This window comes from Nipponia nippon, unplaced genomic scaffold (genome assembly GCF_047370975.1).
Source record: "Nipponia nippon isolate SJK-2023a ecotype South Korea unplaced genomic scaffold, ASM4737097v1 scaffold_6, whole genome shotgun sequence".
Taxonomy (NCBI): domain Eukaryota; kingdom Metazoa; phylum Chordata; class Aves; order Pelecaniformes; family Threskiornithidae; genus Nipponia; species Nipponia nippon.
Genome location: NW_028262380.1, coordinates 13,635,145 through 13,655,868, shown reverse-complemented (window position 1 = coordinate 13,655,868; position 20,724 = coordinate 13,635,145). Strand labels below are relative to the sequence as shown.

At 39.7% G+C, this 20,724-nt stretch overlaps 1 protein-coding gene across 6 annotated transcripts in view; it reads right to left on the bottom strand.

Moving 5' to 3' along the window:
* Positions 1–20,724, bottom strand: part of PPP2R2C (protein phosphatase 2 regulatory subunit Bgamma) — a 200,191-nt gene that overhangs the window by 133,245 nt on the left and 46,222 nt on the right. For 4 of the 6 annotated variants that reach the window (XM_087737218.1, XM_087737219.1, XM_087737224.1 and 1 more), the window contains exon 1: positions 7,468–8,020. The exons of the other annotated variants lie outside the window; for them this stretch is intronic. Coding sequence is in view for 1 of the 4 variants with exons in the window: in XM_009471128.2 (XP_009469403.1) it covers positions 7,468–7,537 (70 nt within the window). In the remaining 3 variants the exon portion in view is untranslated. Of the gene's footprint in view, positions 1–7,467; positions 8,021–20,724 lie in introns of those variants that run through there. 6 annotated transcript variants of the gene reach the window in all.

Sequence of the window (20,724 nt, the reverse complement as noted above, 5' to 3'; positions counted from 1 at the left end):
TAGGAATTGAGTCTCTACATGTACATTCTTATTACTTGTATTTGCACTGGCAAAATACAGCCTGCTCTCATTTGCATTTAAGGAATAAAAATAACAGGTACAGTAGTTTTTCAGCAAGGAAACATTCCTGAGAAAAGGAACTCTCTTACCATATATATATATGGCTGCTTTGCTAGGTGGGTTTTTTGTTCTTGGTAAAGAACTGGGGACCTTTCACCAGGAACCAGTATACAGACCACATTCATTACTAAAGGCAAGCTTAGCGTTAACCTAAGAACCACAGAAATAGTCGATGAAGAAAGTGCCTCAATATGGCTAGAAGCACATTTAAAACCCTTTCTTGTTTAAAAACAAAAATCCCCATAATAATTTCCTCTGTTTTTCTGAGATAATTACCTACTCTGCCATCCTTTCCCTGGCCAAAACAACTACACTGATACTAGCCAGCAAATACCTTGCCTTCTCTTAGCATATACTCCTCTATACAAATCCTTACTACAGTGGATGAAATAAACTGTGGAAGGGAAGTCCCAAAGATCCAGAAACTAGTAATGATGCAGTAACACAATGTAAGCAGTAATGATTGATTACCTTTTTATGGCTGTAATAAAAGATACTCAGTTCTTTTTCTATCATAAAATACTCAGTCTTATTGTATTGAGTTTCACATTTTAAAGTGACGTAAGAACGAAATCTATTATTCTCTAAACTCACTGTTTAAATATATGATACATTGCTGAGATGTCTGAGGTCTACATAGAAAACAAAATACATTGCAAAGTACAGTTTTCTTTCCATAATGAGGCATATGCTAAATAAACTGCTCCTGCAGTGAACGATGACACTGACTCTACCTGCACAGTGTTTTTTAGTTTTACATTATTCAATGCTTTTGAACTGTCAGTTTTGATTAGAAAGAAATCTGGCACAGAGAGTGAGCTTGCATAGATCACATTTTATGCCTGCATTTTATTTTACACATACACTATACTGTTGACCTCCTGAACCTCCATTTTTAAGGTTTATATGTAGCTAAATCTGTTACATATAGTAGTTATATAATTAAATATACTATAAGTATTCCTATTTATAATGTTTCTAGTCTGTATTTGTCTATATATCATACTATACATATGAATAAACTGCAGATAGGCTAAATTGCCGAAACTAACTGGTCTTTTGCAGTTCTGCATACTCACTGTCATGGCAGCAGCTTGGCTTGTTTATCATGTAGCTAATATTCTAGATGGTTCTTTTCTTTTGTTAATACATCTTATTCACTTCTCCAGGACCTCTAACACTACACAGCAACTATATATAGTTTTTATTTAGCTACTGAGTGGGAGATCATCTATTGATTATACATGCATGCAAAGAGAGCCAAGGTTGCCATCGTTCCCTGAGGGCAACCCATCAAAACCAGCGCCCCAGCATTAGAGATTTATGCCTTTGCAAATGGGGAAGATTGCAACCCAGTGTAGCCACACGGTAACGTTTTACAAGGTACACGTGACACTGGTGAATAATTGTCATGTAGAGGCACGACATTAATCAGACATCCAAACCAAGTTAACTCCATGCCTTTTAAGCATGTCCAGCAGCTCAGAGCGGCTTGAAGTGCTCTCTTAGAAGGATCTAACAGCCAGTTGTTAAACTGACCCCTTCCTCGAAGAGGCAGGTCTTTTGAGGAGGCAGTAAGAAGTTAACACTAACATGTCCTTGCTCTCTGAGAATGCTGGGAACAGCAAGCTAAGAAACTCCAAAGTCCCAGTCTAGAGTCAGAACTGTCCTAATCCTACTCCTGATTATGATTTCTTCAGAAAGCAGATCTGCCAAGTAAAATAGAGATGACAATATTATGAGTGCCTAACAGATGTGGTATGAAAATTATATGCGTGGAGTACTTCGAAGTGTAGCTGGTACTGTATAGCGACAAGTGTTGCCGACAGTGTAATTCACTTTGGCTAAATCTATATTGCTTTTTCCAGGCTTGCCTGAACAAATTGCTGCCCCACGTTGCCCACACTGGGCGTTGCCTTAAATGTTTGTGCTGTGCAGATCCAAGCTTCGGGTAGTACCAATGTCTGATTTTCCTGCATGCTGAAGCACGGACCCAGCTGCAGGCCTGAGCGGGTGAGCAAACGGTTCAGGCTTCGGCGCAAGCCAGTGTGACAGCTGTGCTGCTCTAGCCCTGCCTCCGTGGCTTCTCCCAACTAAGCTGCATGAATAAAGATTACAAAGTCAGCAACATCACTTGGATGGAATAAACCTTATTAATCCAAATCTTCAAGGCTACCCACAACATTCATCTGAATAGCTTTGTGAGCGAAAGAAGAACCAAATCCGTGCACAAAAAGACATAACTACATCCTGTTTAACAAGGGGCAAAGTTATGCTTTAACAAGGTTTACCTCTGTTCATAGTTGACTTGAGGAAAAAGAAATAAATAACACAAGTGACTAGAATAAGAATAAGCAATAATTTCTATGGCCATTCTAAAACTGTTTCTAAATAAGTTTTGTAAAAAGATAGAAATCATCAATATTAATAATATAAATCCTGAATGGCTAGAGGTTAAGAGAGGAAGACTCTTGCCTATTTCTTAATAAGTTTGTTACTGGTCATTCTCAGAAATAAGTGAACAGACTAAATTGATGGTGAGCCTGAGCCAGTGGAGCAGTACCTGTTCGCTATATTCATCCAGTACTCTCAGGTAGTCAGCTCTTATTCAAATTATATTTGAAATGCTTATGAAAGACAAGTTCATAAATAAATTTCTTCTTGGCAGATGAAAATGGATAATTTCCCTTAAGTTCAATTAATGAAGAGCAGAGATACTAATTTCTTTAGTTAAGGGGAAAAAAAGCCCCCCAAATCTGTTTTCATCATCTGCAGAGGATTTGCCTTTAAAATCATTAGAAAAAAAATGTCTTTTTTCATCCTCTATAATAAATGTTTCACATGGTTATGATTCAATATGTTTTACACTACACTGGTAATTCTCATTATTCTTCAAATATCACATTTGAGGAGGTTAATACACCATTAACATGATTAACTTTTTAATAGAAGTTAAGCCATATGGAACCAATCTGCACCATGCGGCCATATAAATGACTAGATAGTGAAGGTCAGCTTCTGCCCCGCTGCACCTGTGCAACTTCACTGGCTTCACTTGAATTTGCAGGCCTAGACCAAGGGAGGAACATGTTTCTCTCTACAAACTGACAGTATGAGCAATTTTTTATTTCTCCCCAAAACAGGGATAATCCATAGAAAGGCAGCGATGAATCGATACGCTAGACATGTCTGCACACAACCTGCAGAAAACACTCCTCCAGATAAATTTGCGGTCATGGATATGAATCACATCCTTTAACGCAGTTTGGTAAGGACAGTGAATTTTGTTCATTATTTCTCTGTCAGTCATTAAATCTGTAAAATACAGAGTAGCTGAATGAACAGTGCAGTTGCTCGAAGGAGCAGCACCGTTGTTTCCCGCAACTTTTAGCCCCTGCCAGGAATACAGGGACCATGCCACACAACTCACTGTTCTGAATCAGATCGGCTGATCCCAAGGTCCTGAGACCGCAAAGCACGTCAGCAGTCCTGTCAGTTTTATCATTAATCTTAAGCACAGGTAATGTCAAGGGAGCTCGCGGACTGCAGGACATTGTCTGCCCCCAAAAGCACACAAGCCTTTTCCCTCCTTTATCCCGTCCCCCAGCTCACTGTCCACAATTTTCCTGCCATTTCCCGCAACAGGCTTTGCCTGTAACAAAGGCTCCTGTTTCTCTCATCCAGCCCATCTTCTTCCCCATGTTACACGGTGCCTCTCCTCTCTTCTTCTAAAGGTGTTGTGGAAATAATACATTTTACTGACACAACACCTCCTGGGCAGCTGGTTCCTACAGCTGGGGTGCAAAAGGCAATAAAGATAAAACACAGCTCGGCAATGAATCACAAGCTTGAACAGATCTCGGAGGTCATCTAGTCCATCCCTCCGCCCCCGGGGAGGCTCAGCTATCCCCATGTCATTTCTTACAGACATCTATGTCACCTGCTTTTAAAAACTTCAGTGATAGAAACTACACAAGCTCCCTAGGCAATATATCCCAGTGTTTCACCACCTTCACATAAAAAAGTTCAATCTTGCCTCACAGGTCACATTTTCTAGGCCTCAGGTCTTTCTCCTCTCCTTCTGTACAAGTCGCATCAGGTCTTTTCTGTCTTCCCCACACAAACAACTCCAGTTAAAGCAGTTTCCTTCAAAAAACACTTCTGAAAGCGATCATTGAAAAACTTACTGTATATTGCTGCTGGAATTAAATTGCCTTTTTGCATTGTGCAACCGTAAAATACTTTTAAGACTTACAATGACAAAATTACTCAAGTCCTGCTTGTTTTAACTCCATTGGTTTTATTACAGATATGCATATGTAACAGGAGAAACAAGTCCGGGTAGCCGCTGTTGTCGTATGTGTGTTTATAACGCCTATTACCAGAAACAGTATAGCATCAACAGTAAAACATCAACCATCAAATCAAGGAATTTTTGAGATTTAAAAACCAATTCTATTTTCCATAGTCAAGGTAAAGTCACGTTTGATACAGATAACCCCAATGTTACAAAATAATGACCTATCAAAGAGATTAAATTTGACTTTGCTCAAGTAAGCAGTTTTGTTAGGAACACGCTAGGTCCACTAGCGAGAACAGAGCAAATCAGATTTGGCTCGCAGTCTTCCTATACCCTGTGAATTCACATGTCACCGGATTTTTTTTTTTTTTTTTAAAATCACTGAAGAAGTCAGAGAGGAAGAGAACTAAAGCAATACTACAGTTAACTCAACATCATCTTAATTATTGTTGGCTTTACTTTCCTCGGGGAATAGAGAGGAAGAAAGTGCACATAAAGGTCAGCAATACCTCCTTTTGTAACTGAATTTAGTCTGCTGCATGGAGCAGCAAGGACAGACGACACCCCTTACCTAGATTTTAAAACTCTGAAAACAGAAGAGGAAATTGTAGTTATTCAGAGACAACAACGAAACAGGAACTTCTCTAATACACTGGATACAATATAAAAGTATTCCTTTGTTTTAAATAGTGGATTACAAAAGCCAAAGACCCCAAAAGAAAGACTTGGGTTTGGCCCCAATAAAATTATTTTCCAGTATAACAAAGCAACGCATTACTGCCTGCAACTGCATTTCTATATGTATGTTACTATCATACACGCAGCACTAAGCTATCATAGGATCAAATGCGAGGACTGTGAAAGGCCTTTACAGATGAGAAGTGTCAAAGGTTGTTTCATGGAGCCAAATCTTTAAACAAAATTAAAAAAAAAAACAAACCCAAAAACCAAAGCACATTTTAAGCACCAGTTTAGCTTACGTATTCATTATGCATTTTAAACAAAGTATATCAATAAGAAATTAAAATTTGAGATGGTCCTCTTTGAGCTGAAGGTGTCCCTGGAAAGATTTCACAGATAAATCCATTTCCTCGCGATTTTCATGATCTTTTAAAAGGTGTGGCAATGTCAGCTATAACAGATGTGAAGAATTTTATTACAGCTGACCAACTGAGCATTCCCAAGAAACATCACAGCCGGAGCTGAAGAACTAACACTTTGCTACTGAAGGTTTCCCATACTTCATCCACCTCAAAATCAGATGCCAACATATTTCATGATGACTTTTGATCACAGGGAGAATATAATACAGGCCAACATTGATATTCAAGGTATACTTTGACCCATTTCAGACAAGCCACTCCATGTGCAATCACAGAAGAACATCCAGTCCTTCTGATCAAAATATCAAGTGAAGATAAAATGTGAGAAAAATCTAAAGCTTGCATCAGCAGTGTCCCCAAAAATACGAAAAATGTCCCATCTAATTTTTAAAACACACGTAACATACAAAGGAGGAGAATATTGATTTGCAAAATCCAGAAGGGATTATTTTCCTCAGATTACAAAACTGACAGACTTGAAAGTCCAAATTTTCACATAGCTGCACATGCCCATTAAATATACATCTGAATCTCAACATGCAGCAAGTACACTGCAGTAATTATACCGTGCATTTTGCAGAATCTAAGGCATAAATTTATAAATTTAAAAGTTTCTTCAAATGTTATTACAGATGACTACATCTCAAAACATAAGTCATCATTCAGACAAAAAGCATTAATCAAAAATTCAAAACAAATTTAAAAATGCACTGAAACATGAACCAGAATGCAAAGCATGTCCTAAAGGCAAGATTAGCAAACAATTACACCAGCCAGTGGTAACAGTTACAGTACACAGCTTTTTAAAATTTTTCTTCTGAAAAATCTGCTTTGTTTTCCCAGTATGGCAAAATCATCCTGCTGTTTTCTACATTCTAAAAAAAATGCAAATTGTCAATAATCAAGAGAGCATCAGCTGATCACATTTCAGGATGCAGCATGGGAGTATTAAGTGACCGAGCATTGATCAAATGACGACAGAATCTGGAGACTGAGTCTCAAGTAGTATTGGTTGACCCTGATGTTAAGTATGTTCATATTATATAAGCCTATGCTGAAGTACTGTTTCTGCTGCTGGAAAGTGCTGTGAAAACTCTGCACACACAAATATATTTGCAAAGTCAAGCACCTACAAATACATTTCTCCTGTTCAGTCAATCAATCAATCACTCTTAAAATGGCCTGCTCTTAAACCAACTTTCTGGCAAGGAAATATGGATCAGTACCTGACCCAACCATTTCACTGGTCTCAAGGTAAATTCTCTCAGCATTTAATGTGTGTCACCTGCAGGAAAATTCCTTTTTATGTAATAAGCTACCAGCCATTGAACGATTTAAAAAGAAGGTACCTTTTCTTTTCCCATGTACATTGCACATACACAGAGGATGGGAAGAAGGCAGCAGTATTTCAAAAGATTATGCTCACATATCCCTTCTAAATGTATACCGTTCTCTAGGGAACAATCAACTCAGCAATGTCTGTGATGCTCGGGCTATAATTACCAAAATGAGATGCACAACCTTTATTACACCAGCAAACAGTTAACTTCACAGATTATTTCTCTTACTTTAGTGCTCTCAAATCTTTCACCTTTTTTTTAAGTAATCAGCTGCTTCCAATCTTCCACATTGCAGCTACTGTGCATTCAATGCCAGGTGCTGCACACCTCTCTAGCACAAACTCAGCACAATGCAAGACCTTCTTTAGCCCATATAGTTTCATATACTGCCGTGGCATGACAGAATGCCTTCTGGATTTAGCAAATTCAAACAGATTCTGTTGCTACATCACACAGAAAAATGCCTTGAAAGTCTCCCTGTTTAAAAAAAAAAAAAAAGAAAAGAAAAGAAAAAAAGGAACAGCCTACATCTCCAAACATGACAGTGCATTCCTGGCATAGAATATGCAATGCAAGAAGAGAATAATGACAGGATTTATGTTACCTTCAGTCACATAGTTGTGGTCTCGAAGAAAGCTGTGGTTAATTTTTCGTGTGTCCGTGTCCTCGCCCATTTACAGCAGGATTACTCAGCATGCCTATCCGCAGTGGACTGATAGCATCAGCAGAGGTCGTCACAAGAGCACCATCCATGCTGCCACTGCCTAGCAGAGGCGGAGAACACACTGGGCTACTGAGCACAGCATAATGAGAGCTAGTGATGCAGCACAGATTTGGGGGGTGAATAACGATCGGGGAAAAAAAAGAAAAAAAAAAAAAAAGAAAGAAAAAGAAGTAACGGGAGAAAGACGGAGGAAAAAACAGCTCCGACAAATTACGAATGCAGAAAGCCAGTAGGGAGCTTGCGTGAAGGGAATACAGGCACTTCTCCCGCAGTTAAAGAATAACCCAATTGTTTAGTCAGGTACTCCTTAAACAAGTGCCCACGCAGAGTCTCCTCCAAGTGCCTGCTGCTGGGGATCTTGCTGGATGCTGTAAAGTGGCAATCAGCGTACTGCAGCAAAACCCGCCCGGAGAAGGGCTCTGATTGCTGTTGCTGCTACTGCTGTCATACGCCTGTGCTGCATCAGAGCAGGCCCCTCCCAGTCAGCCGCTCGCTGCCCAACCGCACAGGATCTGCACGTAGTAAAGTGAAAAATGAGACTGCAGGTAATTATTTTAGCTCTTCTGCTGGTAAGATGGGCAATAAAAAAAATTAAGGGGGGGGGGGGATGTGGGAGAAAAAACTTCAAGCTGCTTAAATGGGTTTGCATTGACACGTACAGCACACTAACGTGCGACCACAATTTTGTGCTAGTCGATACTGTCATATGCAGCAAAAGCAACAGTCGCTCAATGGCAACCTGTATAAATATTACTGAAATTGCCACATACCTGCCTATGCAAACAGAATCGTTAGAGGCAATGAAACCATTCAGGAAAAGTAAGACAAAATAGTTGTTATTTATCTTTTATTTTTTGCCAGTTTTGTAGATAAAAGGCAAATTACAAAGTATGAAAAAAATGACGTCCAGAAAACAATCTCTGTGGCTTCCCCATACAGGAAAGGAAGGCTGGACAAAGGGAATGTTTGCAGGTCATGGGGTTTTCTCGGACCTGCTACTTTCATTCACTGCGTTATCCCATCACCTTGAAAAAGCAATCTTGAAATCGGTATAGTCAGAAATAGGAAAACAAGTAGAAGAGGAAAACTACTCACTTGCATTATAAAACAAAGCTTGTTCTTTAGTCCAAGTGTTTAATGGCTTACATTACAGCAAAATTCTTTCAACTGAACAGACAAGCAGTTTCCTTAAACTTTCAGTATCTGTTCATGAAACCATGAACTGTTTGCTGCAGAAGGCATGTATTCTGAAAAGGTATAAGCACCGCTGAAGTTTAGAAATTTGAATAGAAAACAAATGGCTGTGTACCAAAGCTACCACTACAGCATGAAAAGGGAGTATGCAATCACAAAACCAATTTAGAGGACAGAAAGATGGTCCTGTGGTTTAGGCCCTGGAATTGAACACAAAAAAATACAATTCACTTGTCAGCATTACTACAGCATTTTGTGTAATCCTGCATGAATCTTGCACAGTTTTTTGCTTTTGTGTTTGTTTCTTTTTAATTAAGCTAGGACGTATGGTTCTTGAAGGTAAATTCAAGTACCCTGCTATTACTATAAAACAGGCATGTGGCTCTGAAAAAAAAGTAGAGAACTATGTAAAAACCTGTCCAGGGATAAACATCTAATTTCAGGATGAAGTAAGGTTGGGAGAGACAGAAGAATAGCAATGGGATGACCTTCTTCCCTTTCTCATTGATGAAGCAAAATAAAACAGAACCATCTTCAACCTGACAAGTATATATTATAAAATCTTCACATTTGAGAAGGTGGGAAAGTAAAAGAAGTTATTCAATACTTGCACCTGTACAGAACACATTTTATTTACGTGCAGCTTTTGTAGGTGACAATACTAGAGATGTTATTGCTGCATTGAGAGCATCAGTCAATACTGTGGTGGTACCAGCAGTGCCTGCCCTATCCTCTTCAGTCATTTGCTGCCTTTGCCCATGCTTCCTCATGTACCAAATCCTGTCAGCTTCAGGATAGCCTGTCCACTTACACACTGGTACCACCAACTTTTCAAGGCTGTGCACAAAACCAACTCTCTTTCTCAATTTAGAGGGTAAGCATGCCGGCAGCAACACCAAACAAACCAGGACCTGCTGCCTCACGATCAGCAACGTTTTCCTTATGGATATGCATGCCCTGGGACATAGCTGAAGCCTTAGGTACAAAGTGGTATCCCAAAACAAGGATCTGGTCCTGCCAGCAGCTTTGGGTGGACGATAGTGAATGCTATTATTCTGAATTTTCTACTTGGTTATTGGAAGCAAGTACAGCATAAATACTTGATGACAATACTAGCTACAGTTCAGAAAGTAACTGTGAGAACCTGTAAATATAATGAATGAGAAAATATACCTAGAATTTCATTGAAACGAGGAAGGAGGCCTTGCAAATACTGATATTTAATTTGTATAAAATGACCCTAATCTATGTGATGGAGCTGGTTTACTTTGCCCTTCCCTGCCACCTTGTTTTATCGTCTTGGGTTTGTTCTTCCAAAGACAAAAGGGTCTGTGAGCAATACACACTGCACATGAAATCCCGACTCTGCTGAAGACAGCGTCAAAGAGTACAACAAACAGCAAGTTTACGCTCAGCTGTTTAATGCCGCAGTTAGACCAGTCTGGGTCAAGAAGGCACTTCCCTTCAGCATCTGTGCAGGAGACAGTCAAACTGTCTGCTCTTAGAAAAATAACCTAGATGCTTCTGCTAGGAACCTAAGCCCCCTGTATACGCACTGTAGCTTTTGGAGAGCAGTTAAGAGCATCTGAATCAGAAACCTCTCTTTCTCCCTTTTGTGTATTGGATGCTTAAGTTTCTCAGTCAGGCACCCATGTTAGATACCCAGCATTAGAGAGCGTGGATTCCCCTGTGGAGGTAACACTGAGCAGCTTTCTCCCATTGCTATGATGACTGGTGAAACTCGAAGAAATGTCACCTTGCAGGGCATTCGATCCCAAAAATCAAGCAACATAGTTGAGTAAAAATGCATAGGAATAATTTATATCTACAAACATATGGAAAATGAACATGTTTTCTCTCCTTTCCAAGAAAAATAATTATGTGGAAAATCTATTATTGAAAATAGATAGATAATAAATTATGTGAATGATGTGCAAAGTCTCAAAAAAGCCATGCTGACAGTCTGTGAAAAAACACTGCAAATCATTTTCTTTGTAAATACCTCTAAATTTCTGTGACCAGGGTATCTGCAATTTCTACAGTGCTGGAGAGAACGTTCCTGCCCTTCCACAGAAGCTCAGCAATCATTGCCCTTTATTTGTCCTCAGTCATTTGAAAGTTTATGAGTTCTGTGGTCTATCATTTTGAGCCTCTCCCCCTTATTTTTTAGGTGTGATTTAAGCAGTTAAAGAGTGTTTCCATTTATTCTAGGAGCCAGGTGGACTTTTTTTTGTGAAGTCAAAAAAATAACTCCCAGCCAGAGATAATATCCTCCTCTCACCACCTGAATTAGAGAGGTTCATAGACAACTTCCTTAGGCATCACATCTGGGTCAGATCATGCTTACCTTGTTCTTCCCACTTTTAAGTTAAAAAAAAAAAAAACTCACAAGGAGGAATGGAATGAGGAGGAAGCCTTTAACAAAAACAATAGACTATTCCCTGTGTGCATGCAAATGCTTTCCCCAAGATTATGAGCCAGATCCTTACTGTGTAGCAAATATTAGTAGTCCACTGACTTAAGTAGGTCAGTTCATATGAGAAAGATTAGCAAAAATCTGCTCTAAATTTGTAGCGCAATGCAAATTTGTGAGACAAGGTTTGCAGATAACTAGCTGTGCCATTTTAAAATGCTACTTATTATCAATCCCACTGATAACCTACCTCATTTGATCCGGCCAAATATCCAGGGACAGAGTGGGGGGAAAGGAACCTTTGATCAAAAACATATTAGTTATTTGTACTTTCATGGTAGTTCACACTCCTACTCATAAAACAACCCACTAATTGAGCTGAATACTGTACAAACACAGAAAAAAAAAAAAAAGTGCCCTATCCTAAAGAATTTACAAGCAAACCATAAAATGGAAGAGCGACTTACAGATCAGCAGAGACATTTATATAAACAGTGAGTCAGTAATGAGGATGGAGTCCTGGTTTTGAGCTTTCTTCAAAAGGGCATTAGAGACCTTGTGGAGAGCAGCAATAAACAAAAACTGCATTCAAGAGGCTGAAAAATAACTGCATAACAAGAATAGAGCGAGCTTAGAGGTAAAAGAAGGAAGACTGGCTAGCAGGTCAAGAGCTTTTTCTTTTTTTTCTTCTCCCCAAAGATGGAAGAGACTAAGCATATTAAGATGCATTCTAAAGAGTAAGATGTTCAGTGAAAGTGTCAGTGGAGAGTGAGAGGTAAGGAGGAAAGTAAAAGACAAGGAGGAAAGTAAAAGACAAGGGCAGGCGTGACACAGATGCCAATACAGACTGCGGGTGTCAGTAAGAAAATAGAAGAGTTAAAAGGAGCACAGCAGACAAAAACTGGATCTGTGCCAGGAGGAGAAAAAACAGACAGGATAGGGAGAGAAAAAAAATTTGGAGGAGAGGAAGAAACCTGTATTTTACTTTGTCAGAGTTTTGGGGAGGAGGACTGGAGAAAGGGGAAGGTAGAGAAAGAAAAAAAGAAGGAGCCAGAAATTGAAGCAGGAGGCAGCCAGTACCCTGAGGAAGGAATCAAAACTAGCAAAGATACAAATGGGATTGAGAATGTAAGATTTGCTAACAGTGTAGCCTAACAGTGGTAAGGAACTGAAAAAGATGAGAACAAATCTGAATGACTTGATCACACTTGCTCATTGCATTTCCATCAGGAAGCTCTGCAGCATGAGAAAGGGAAGAATCAGGTGTTAGAAGGCCTGAGGGTTCCTGTGTTGTCTTATTTATAGGCACCTGTTGAGCGCACGGCCATCCTGTTTTGCTCCTGCAGAACGTTTTTGTTCTTCTCTTAAACATATTCCCACAAAAAGCTTCTATTTAGCTTTGTTAGACACTTATATCAGAGCACAGCCTTTAATAATTTAAACTCTCAATATCTAAATAGAGCACTTTCAAGTACTCCAAGTCTCCATTTTACTACTCCCAAATTCATCACTTAGTCTGAATTAGAACAATTAAGCTTGAACTGCAATTGAAAGAAATAATGGTTGAATACCAAAATATTTTCTCTGGCTAACAAAACTTTTCCTACACAGTTCATTCTGTACTTCATTTAGTAAAACACAATAGCTTTAAATGAAATGGAACTGAATTTTGAATTGGCACAGAACTTTGAATTAATTATTTTTAAAGAACAAGAGATTTAAAGCACTGTGATGTTAAAAATCCTTAGAAGTAACACCGATTGCACCAAAAGCAGACTACCTTAAACTATTACCTTAATGTTTACGTAGTCATTGGAGGGTTTTTAGCGCTTTGGCGGAATTTGCTTCTAACCATATCCTAACATCTGCAAACTGTGTGAAACAGGGCAAACTTTATCTTCTCATCTTCAAATGGATTAAGATAACACATACAATTAGTCAGCTACAGAAAGACGCAAAAAAGTATTTAGCTAACCCTTTACGGTTTTATTTCATTGCAACTGAATTTGCTCACCAAAAGAGAATATTTATGAGCCAGATGCTCTCTCCCTTTATGCATATATAGTTTATGTACAGAGATGTAAACAGCTTAGCTACCGATTTCTCCAGTTAGGCCATCAGCAAATTAGCCTTACTGTTTATTTAGTTACTCATGATGTCCAGGAAAATAAGATTATATAGTACAGTCATGTTCCTGTTAAGAAATCCTGGAGCTCATTGGCTGCCTTGCATTTAAAAGGATAAAGCAACAAGGAATTATAATGTGATAAAAAGCTACTCCCCTAGTCTTCCTCCAGCTCTACTTAGCATGACGGAGAAGGGACTCGGCGCTCTCAGACAGGGCTAAGACAGCAAATCCACTCCCTTGGGTTTGAGTACTTTTACTCCTCTTTAAGAACGCTAACTTTAAAATAGTGTTTTTCTCTGCCGTCTAGTCCTCTCTTAATACTTCTATCCAGAATGACCATCCAGTCTGGATCATACCCTCCCCTATATTTGAGACTAGATCTACATTGCAAATTACAGCAGAAATACCCAAGCTAACTTTAAACAAGTTAGATCTTAGAAACAGTCCAGCCCTGATGGCAGAGACCTCAGCATGAGCCGAACGCCTTGGAGGGAAGTTACCCCACATGCGATTAAAGTAGCAATGGTACAAACATCTTTCCACCATTGCTTATTTTGAAGGCATTCAAGTACATCTCATCACATGGTGCCTACTTGCAAAGGAATTAATCCAATAGCTTTGTGATGGTAATGGGTGTATCATAAATGATTCTGAGAAGAGTTTGCCTTAAAAAAAAAATTCTGTATTCCCATACATTTCTGAATAGTCCCCTTTACATTTGTCTAATAGCCAAATATAACATAATATACAGCACTACCACACAATTCTATTTTTGATTCTTCGACAGCTAAACAAAGACAGATACTGCCAAGACTTAATATAAAAATAAAAGAAAAATGATATCAATCGTAGCTCTCAAGTAAAAAGTAAATAATTTTGTCTTATTCAAACACCTCAACCATAATTGTTTAGAATCTTTACATTTATAGCATTTAATTTATATTTCAATACTCACTATTCAGTTACTATATACTAAATGGAAGAGTTAATATTAAAAATTATGATGTAGCCCAACAATTCTGAAAAAGCTAATGGCTGCTATCACAATTGGAAAATATTCTATTATTCACAAAGCGGGAGTTTTTTCAACACGCTACCGTTTGCTGTGTTAAACCTAAAAATAACACCTCCTCAGAAGAAATAATTTATTTTTAGCTTACATACTCTAGACACAGAATAAAACTAATGCCTCCCAGCACCTGGAGATTTTAGAAAGCAAGCAATTACAAATTATCATCGAGTAATTTAAACTACAGAAGCCGACTTCCTTCAACATCTTTCACCCTATCTGTTCCAGTGAACATTGCATAAGGATCCTCAGCAGAGCCAGTGCCACTTTAAGGTTTGCAGAAAGCCAGAGCATGGGATGAACTGAATCCACACCATGCTCATAGTTTTTCACACAGTAACCAGCAGTTTCACTCTTCTTCTTTGTGGCATGCTGGTGATAGTGGTGGAGCTAACCCATATGGAGAGCTCTAGGCCTAATTTAATGATCTTTTCCACAACTGAGAGAATGCAGCCAGGATATCTGGACATAATGGTTCCTTCAAGAAGTGCCCCTGAGGCAGAACAGATGCCCTAAGCTATGACATCCCTGTGCCCCCAGGGTGCCCGCAGTGATCCACGCTCCTCTCTAGGGCCACTGTATCACTTGGGCTGGGAAGCAGTGTGTTTCCCCATCCTACCACAGCAGCTGCATACGCCATAGCCCTCTCCTAGCTCCATAATGGCATGTTCATCCGCTGTCTGACAACCCCACACCGGGCACTGCTTTCAGCTGTTCCCCTTGGAGAAAGGAAGAAATTGGAAAGATAAACAGTTTCCTATCTACTGGCTTGACTCTGGTCAGAGCAAGCCTGCAGTCAAAGAGCCAGAGATACCAGGCAGAAGTTGTAGTAGCATCTGGCAATGGGGAAAAGTGCAGAAGGGCCCAAATCCCCTGAGCTCACAACCTTTGACGGCACTGAAACCTGTATCAAAGACAGCGACTGCACCTTTGCCTTGGCCTTTAGTGGTTTAAAATCACATCTAAACCAAATCCTGCAATCTTTCAGCTAATGAGTGCAAGGAACCAGTTAACAAGAGCATGAAGAAATTCTAATCACCATGAACAGAATGAGCTCTGCACACTCTAGGGACAAGTTTTCATTTGGCAAATTTCAGAATACCATAACAGATTCCAGCAGGATCTAGATTTAGCTAGAGAGACGGAAAACAAGGTTGCAAAAATGATAGGGGAAGGAAAAGCAGAAAGAACAGGCAAAATGCCAAAAGGAGAAGCTGGAAGTTTTCCCAGAACTTACTAATTTGGAGATTAAGTCTATTCAGTGACTGCATCAGGAATGGGATGAGTGGTCCAAGGGAAAGAGCACAGGATGGGGAATCAAAGGCCAAGCACTAATTCTGGCTGTGAGGCATTTTCCTTCCTTGTGCTTCTTTTTCACTCTTCCACTGTCTTGCCTATTTAAACCAAAAATTACACGAGCATAAACACTATCTTCCCTGCTACAGTCAGCAAATGGAGACTGATGCAGGACCCCTGAGCAATGCTGATACTTATGAGACACTGTTCCTTAGCTAATAGAGCTCAGCTGTTCCTAAAACAAGCTTCCGCATCCTCTAAAACACAAGGCAGATTATTTACTCCACAGAAAACAGCATCACAGAAAAAGATGATGTAGAAACTACAGCCTCCTAGAAGAAAGGTTCAAGATGAGTCCCAAATAGGAAACCTATTGCTGACAGGGCCTGTCACTGCCAAGCAAGCCAGGCACGCTGATGGACAAACAAAACTGGAGCCTGAGGAGGAAGGCAGGGTTGGGGACAACTGTTGAAACAAATGCCTCCAGCTTCGCCTTTATTTACAACAAAGGTTACTCTGCTCCTAACAGTTTCTCAATTTGAAATACGTGTGTGTGTGTGTGTGTGTGTGCGCGCGCGTGTGTATATTCCAAACAAGAAATAATATGTTGGGGTTGGTATCATTGCATTACATGCTGGAGAAAACATACTATTCATTTTGCAAATTTAGGTTAGTTTTATAAATACTTTACACAGATGTTAATTAACTTAAATACAGCATCACTTGCATGCTGCCTCATACCTAGCACATGAGGCAGCACGCACCTTGTTAGCACTGCCTGGTGTGTATGGGGGACTTTCTCTCTGAAGCGATACCCGTGATAGCATCCTCTCTCTGAATTACCCTACAACATCAGCAACTCACTACCATATTCTACTGTTGTGCCAGGGAGAAAAAGTTTTGAAATGTATGCCTCTGCATGCAAGCCTATAAAATCGTGATGCACGCAGTTTGTTCAAACTAACATTGTTATTCCATCCTTTTATGCACACAAAACCCAGGAAATCTATCCATGCTACCAAAAAATTATGAACCTGCAAGGCAGCAATAGGTCCTAAGAAGAATAGCTAAAATCCTGCTGGAAAGGGCTGGAAATTGCAAAGGGAAGATGTTTCAGTGGCTGTTTACGATGAACGGATCACAGGCACCAGAGCACGCAGCACTAGAGCTTGCTGATGGGCACTGTCACAACGGTGAAGCCTCAGGAGCTGAACTGCGTGCTACGTCCCTGGCACTTCACCCAGCACACTGTCAGAAATGGTTTCCAAACAAGACCTATCACTCCATAGCCAGGCAAGGCAGCAATTACAAAACTAACTTCATACCCTAAGACAAGATGACTGACATCCGAAATAACTTTGTAGATGTCGGGCTCTGGAGTGGGACGTGAAGCTAGCTGAGACAGGAAAGCCTGAAAAGATACTAACAGAGAACCTGCAAATATGCACATGGTGTGAAATAAGTACAAAATTGTCACTTAGAGGTACTGGACAATCCAAAGAAATCATGCTATAAAACACAGATAAGAAAGTGGCCTGAAAAAGCGATTTGGAGCGGGGATACAAGCACTGACAGAACTCCCTTAGACTTTGAAGACATGTTTGTGTGCATATTTGTGCAAGAAAGCAACTGGGAAGAGAGGGACGGAATCAAGTAAGAACAGCATTCAAAAGCATTGTAAGGGTCACATACATCCTTCCTGAAGAGCAATGGACCAAAACACACATTTAAGCATCCTGATTTAAGTATCCTGATGTGGCATGTGTGGTGAGGCTACTACACAGTCAAGACACTGGGAAAGGAAAGCAGTTCCTAAAACAGCTTCCCAAAGTCAGCATTCTGAAAGGATTAAGCTGATAAGATATAGAAATACTGGAGAGATGGAGCTTGAACAATTTCAACAGAAAAAAATATCAAGAGAAAAGACATCAAAGCAGGTACAAAGAGACAAACTTTCTGCACAAGATCAAGAGAGGAAAGAGAGGAAATTCTTTTAAATACTATGACCTGTCATAAAATATCAGAAGCTGCCTGAGAATTTGTAACACCTCTAAAACGTTTTTGAGACTTAAGCAAATAATTAAAAATCAAATCAAATTAGCAGATTGTATTCGCTTTCACATTAAAAAGCAAACCACAGCCACTCTTCCTAACATTTTGCTAATTCAGAACTCAAAATACTTCAGGAAATAATAATTCAAGAACACTTCCTGCACATGGCAAGTCTATTAAACAAAATCAACACACAGGTTCATTTATTACTGTCTTTGCATTCTACGCACATTCATACAAAGATGACAGCTTTGAAGGGAACTTAGCCCAAAAGACTATGCTTTTCACAAGACTGCAGAGAAATGACATGACATATGACAGGACATCCATCCTGACTCCTTCCTTCCACCAATGTGTTTAATTAATTCAGATAGGCATAGTGCAAACAGCTTTTTCTCCAGCATTGCCTTACACCACAGAGAGTAGTTACGTATTTCTCTGTTCTACAACAACTAAGGCAACATGCGAATCCAGCGATCCAGGAGCACCTGCAGACCCCAGCCATCCTGGGCCAGTGAGAAGGAACTGCTGCAGAACAAAAAAGCTGTAGCTGTTCTAAAAAATGATACAGTGCAAAATTTTTTCTTGTACATAAAATTTACTGCAATATTGTTAGTACAGCCTCAAGAGAGAGGAAATCTCTCAAAACTCAAATTGCGTCAATATAAACAATGATTTTGCTGTTAGCCTTTCCTCCGGATCATCCAAATATTTAAATTACTGTAGCATCTGAAGTACAGTAAAAAATGCTGCACCTGCTGTAAGAGCTGCAATCTCTGAAATAATACTCACTTGGTAAAACAAAGCTAAAAACAAATTCAAGCTATTAAAAGAGAAAAGGAAAAAACCACCTAACAGAAAACAAGCACACAAGCATTCAATGGTGTGAGAAAAAAAAGTAATCTGTAAGCAGAAATGTAGAAAGAAAGCTAGCACTGAATCAAAATAAAAAGTTTGCAAGACATGCTAAAACCCAAATTTTGAAGAGTATGAAACCCTATACTACATTGCTGTAAACAGCAAATGCACCTAAATTTTGTGTTCCACTTCTGGCCGCCCTCATACCAACAGCAGGAATTAAAACAGAGAATTACAAGGTAAAAAATGACTGAGAAGACTCCTCATAAGAGTACATTGAAAGGAATGGAAGCACAAACATCAAAAGGAATTATTTTTATTGTGGCTCAAGACATAGTAAGTGCAAATTAAATAAAGGAAAACATGTTGCTTATTTTGAACTATACTTACAAGGGAGAGTATAAGTGGGAAGTTATTAATTGATTTTGCAACTTAATAAAGGACTAAGCACCTACAAATTAAGCGTTGCAATGAAAACAGCAGAGGTGCCTGGCCTCAAGGAGAATCTGGAAATGTGGGGTGAAGTGCTCAGCCTACCCAGCGTGGAAACTGCCCACTCAGGGGGGAGCTCCCTCGAATCAGCACCCTGAAATATTAAACACAAAGGCACATAGGTTCCTTTCTAGAGTTTAGAGGTCTCAAATAAGATCACAAAGGAAGCATGCTTGCTGATGTAAGATCTAGAGCCTGAATATGAATATAGTCCTAATAGTTGGTGCCACTAAATATTCCCTGAAAAACCTGGGAGACAGTCTTATCTTACATAATAGCATGCTGATAACTCATATGGGAAATCCAATATCACTTCATTTCAGTTCAAGAGAAAAAAATTCTGGGTATGGATATTTACCATACCTCCTGCCGAAGTTGCACCAGGTGTCAACAAAAAATGCAGTATTTGTGGAACCAGAAATGATCCCAGCTAAAAAGAACACAAACCTGTGTCTTGGTGATTGAGATGCTCATTACAGCAAGGAAATTTTGGGCTTTTTGAGCCCTACTTGAGGTCAGTTCAAGTTTTTACACTTGCAATTACTTTACGCACATAAGAGAAACAGTCATCCAAATAATAAAATCCAAAGAAGAAATTCAACTTGGCAAAGGAGGGATCAGGAGCCTTCACCCAGCACAGGCCAGAAGACCCCAGCATAACTTGATGTTGGAAAAGAAAGGTCTGCTAAGCAAAACCAAGCCCCAGCATGTCACTAACCACTTTAACAAAAAAGAAGGGGAGGGGTGGCTGCTTAATGGTACAATTTTTGCTAAACTCTGCAAAACTATATTTAACCTTACTTAGAGCTAGACAGGGACTAACGCAGTTGCTGAGCAAGCATAAATGCTAGGCCTTAAAATATCTATAGTCTGTAACAGAATGAACTAATTTCAACTAATGAACTGCTGAGCCAGCGCAATGAAAAGACCAGAGCATGGTAAAAGTAATGCAATAATGGTATGCTTAAGACAATTATAAATCAAAGAAAAGAGAACAGTGTCTCTAAGCTTCAAGGACCAGCTCCCTGGGGAGGGGTGAGGAAGACCATCTACAAGACACCATGCCTAAGGGCACAGTGACCTGTGATCTGAGGACTGGAACCAGAGCAGTAAAACAAGAAGTGAGCAGCCTGGGAAATCAGGGAAGAAGTTGTGGGTCATGGCAGTTTTGAGGGGATAAAGGAAAATTCAAAAGTCAACAAAGTGGGTGCAGCAGAAGAGGATCAACACTGCAGACCCCAGCAGCAGAAAAGTGGCTGTTGTAGAGGTAAGTACTTCTCTGACCAGCCTTGATGCACCAGGAGGGATGGCCTTCAACCCCCCATGCCATGAGTGTGGGCTGTAAGGGCCAAGAGAGGGGTCTTGTGTACCTTAGGGGTTGGCAGAGCTTAAGCATCTGGGAGGGAAAATGTCCACCATAACCACAAAATTACATATGCTAATGACTGTAGGCTGTTCCTCATATCCACCGTCATTTATGTAATCTCTTTAGTTATAGAATTCCTCCATCAACACACCCACTGCCATTCTTATCATTACCTACCTCATGCTCTGATTGCTGAGATTCCCTGTGATCTGTACTTGTTCTGACTATCCCATAACTAAGTATCACTAATTCTTAGCTGTCATTGCTCT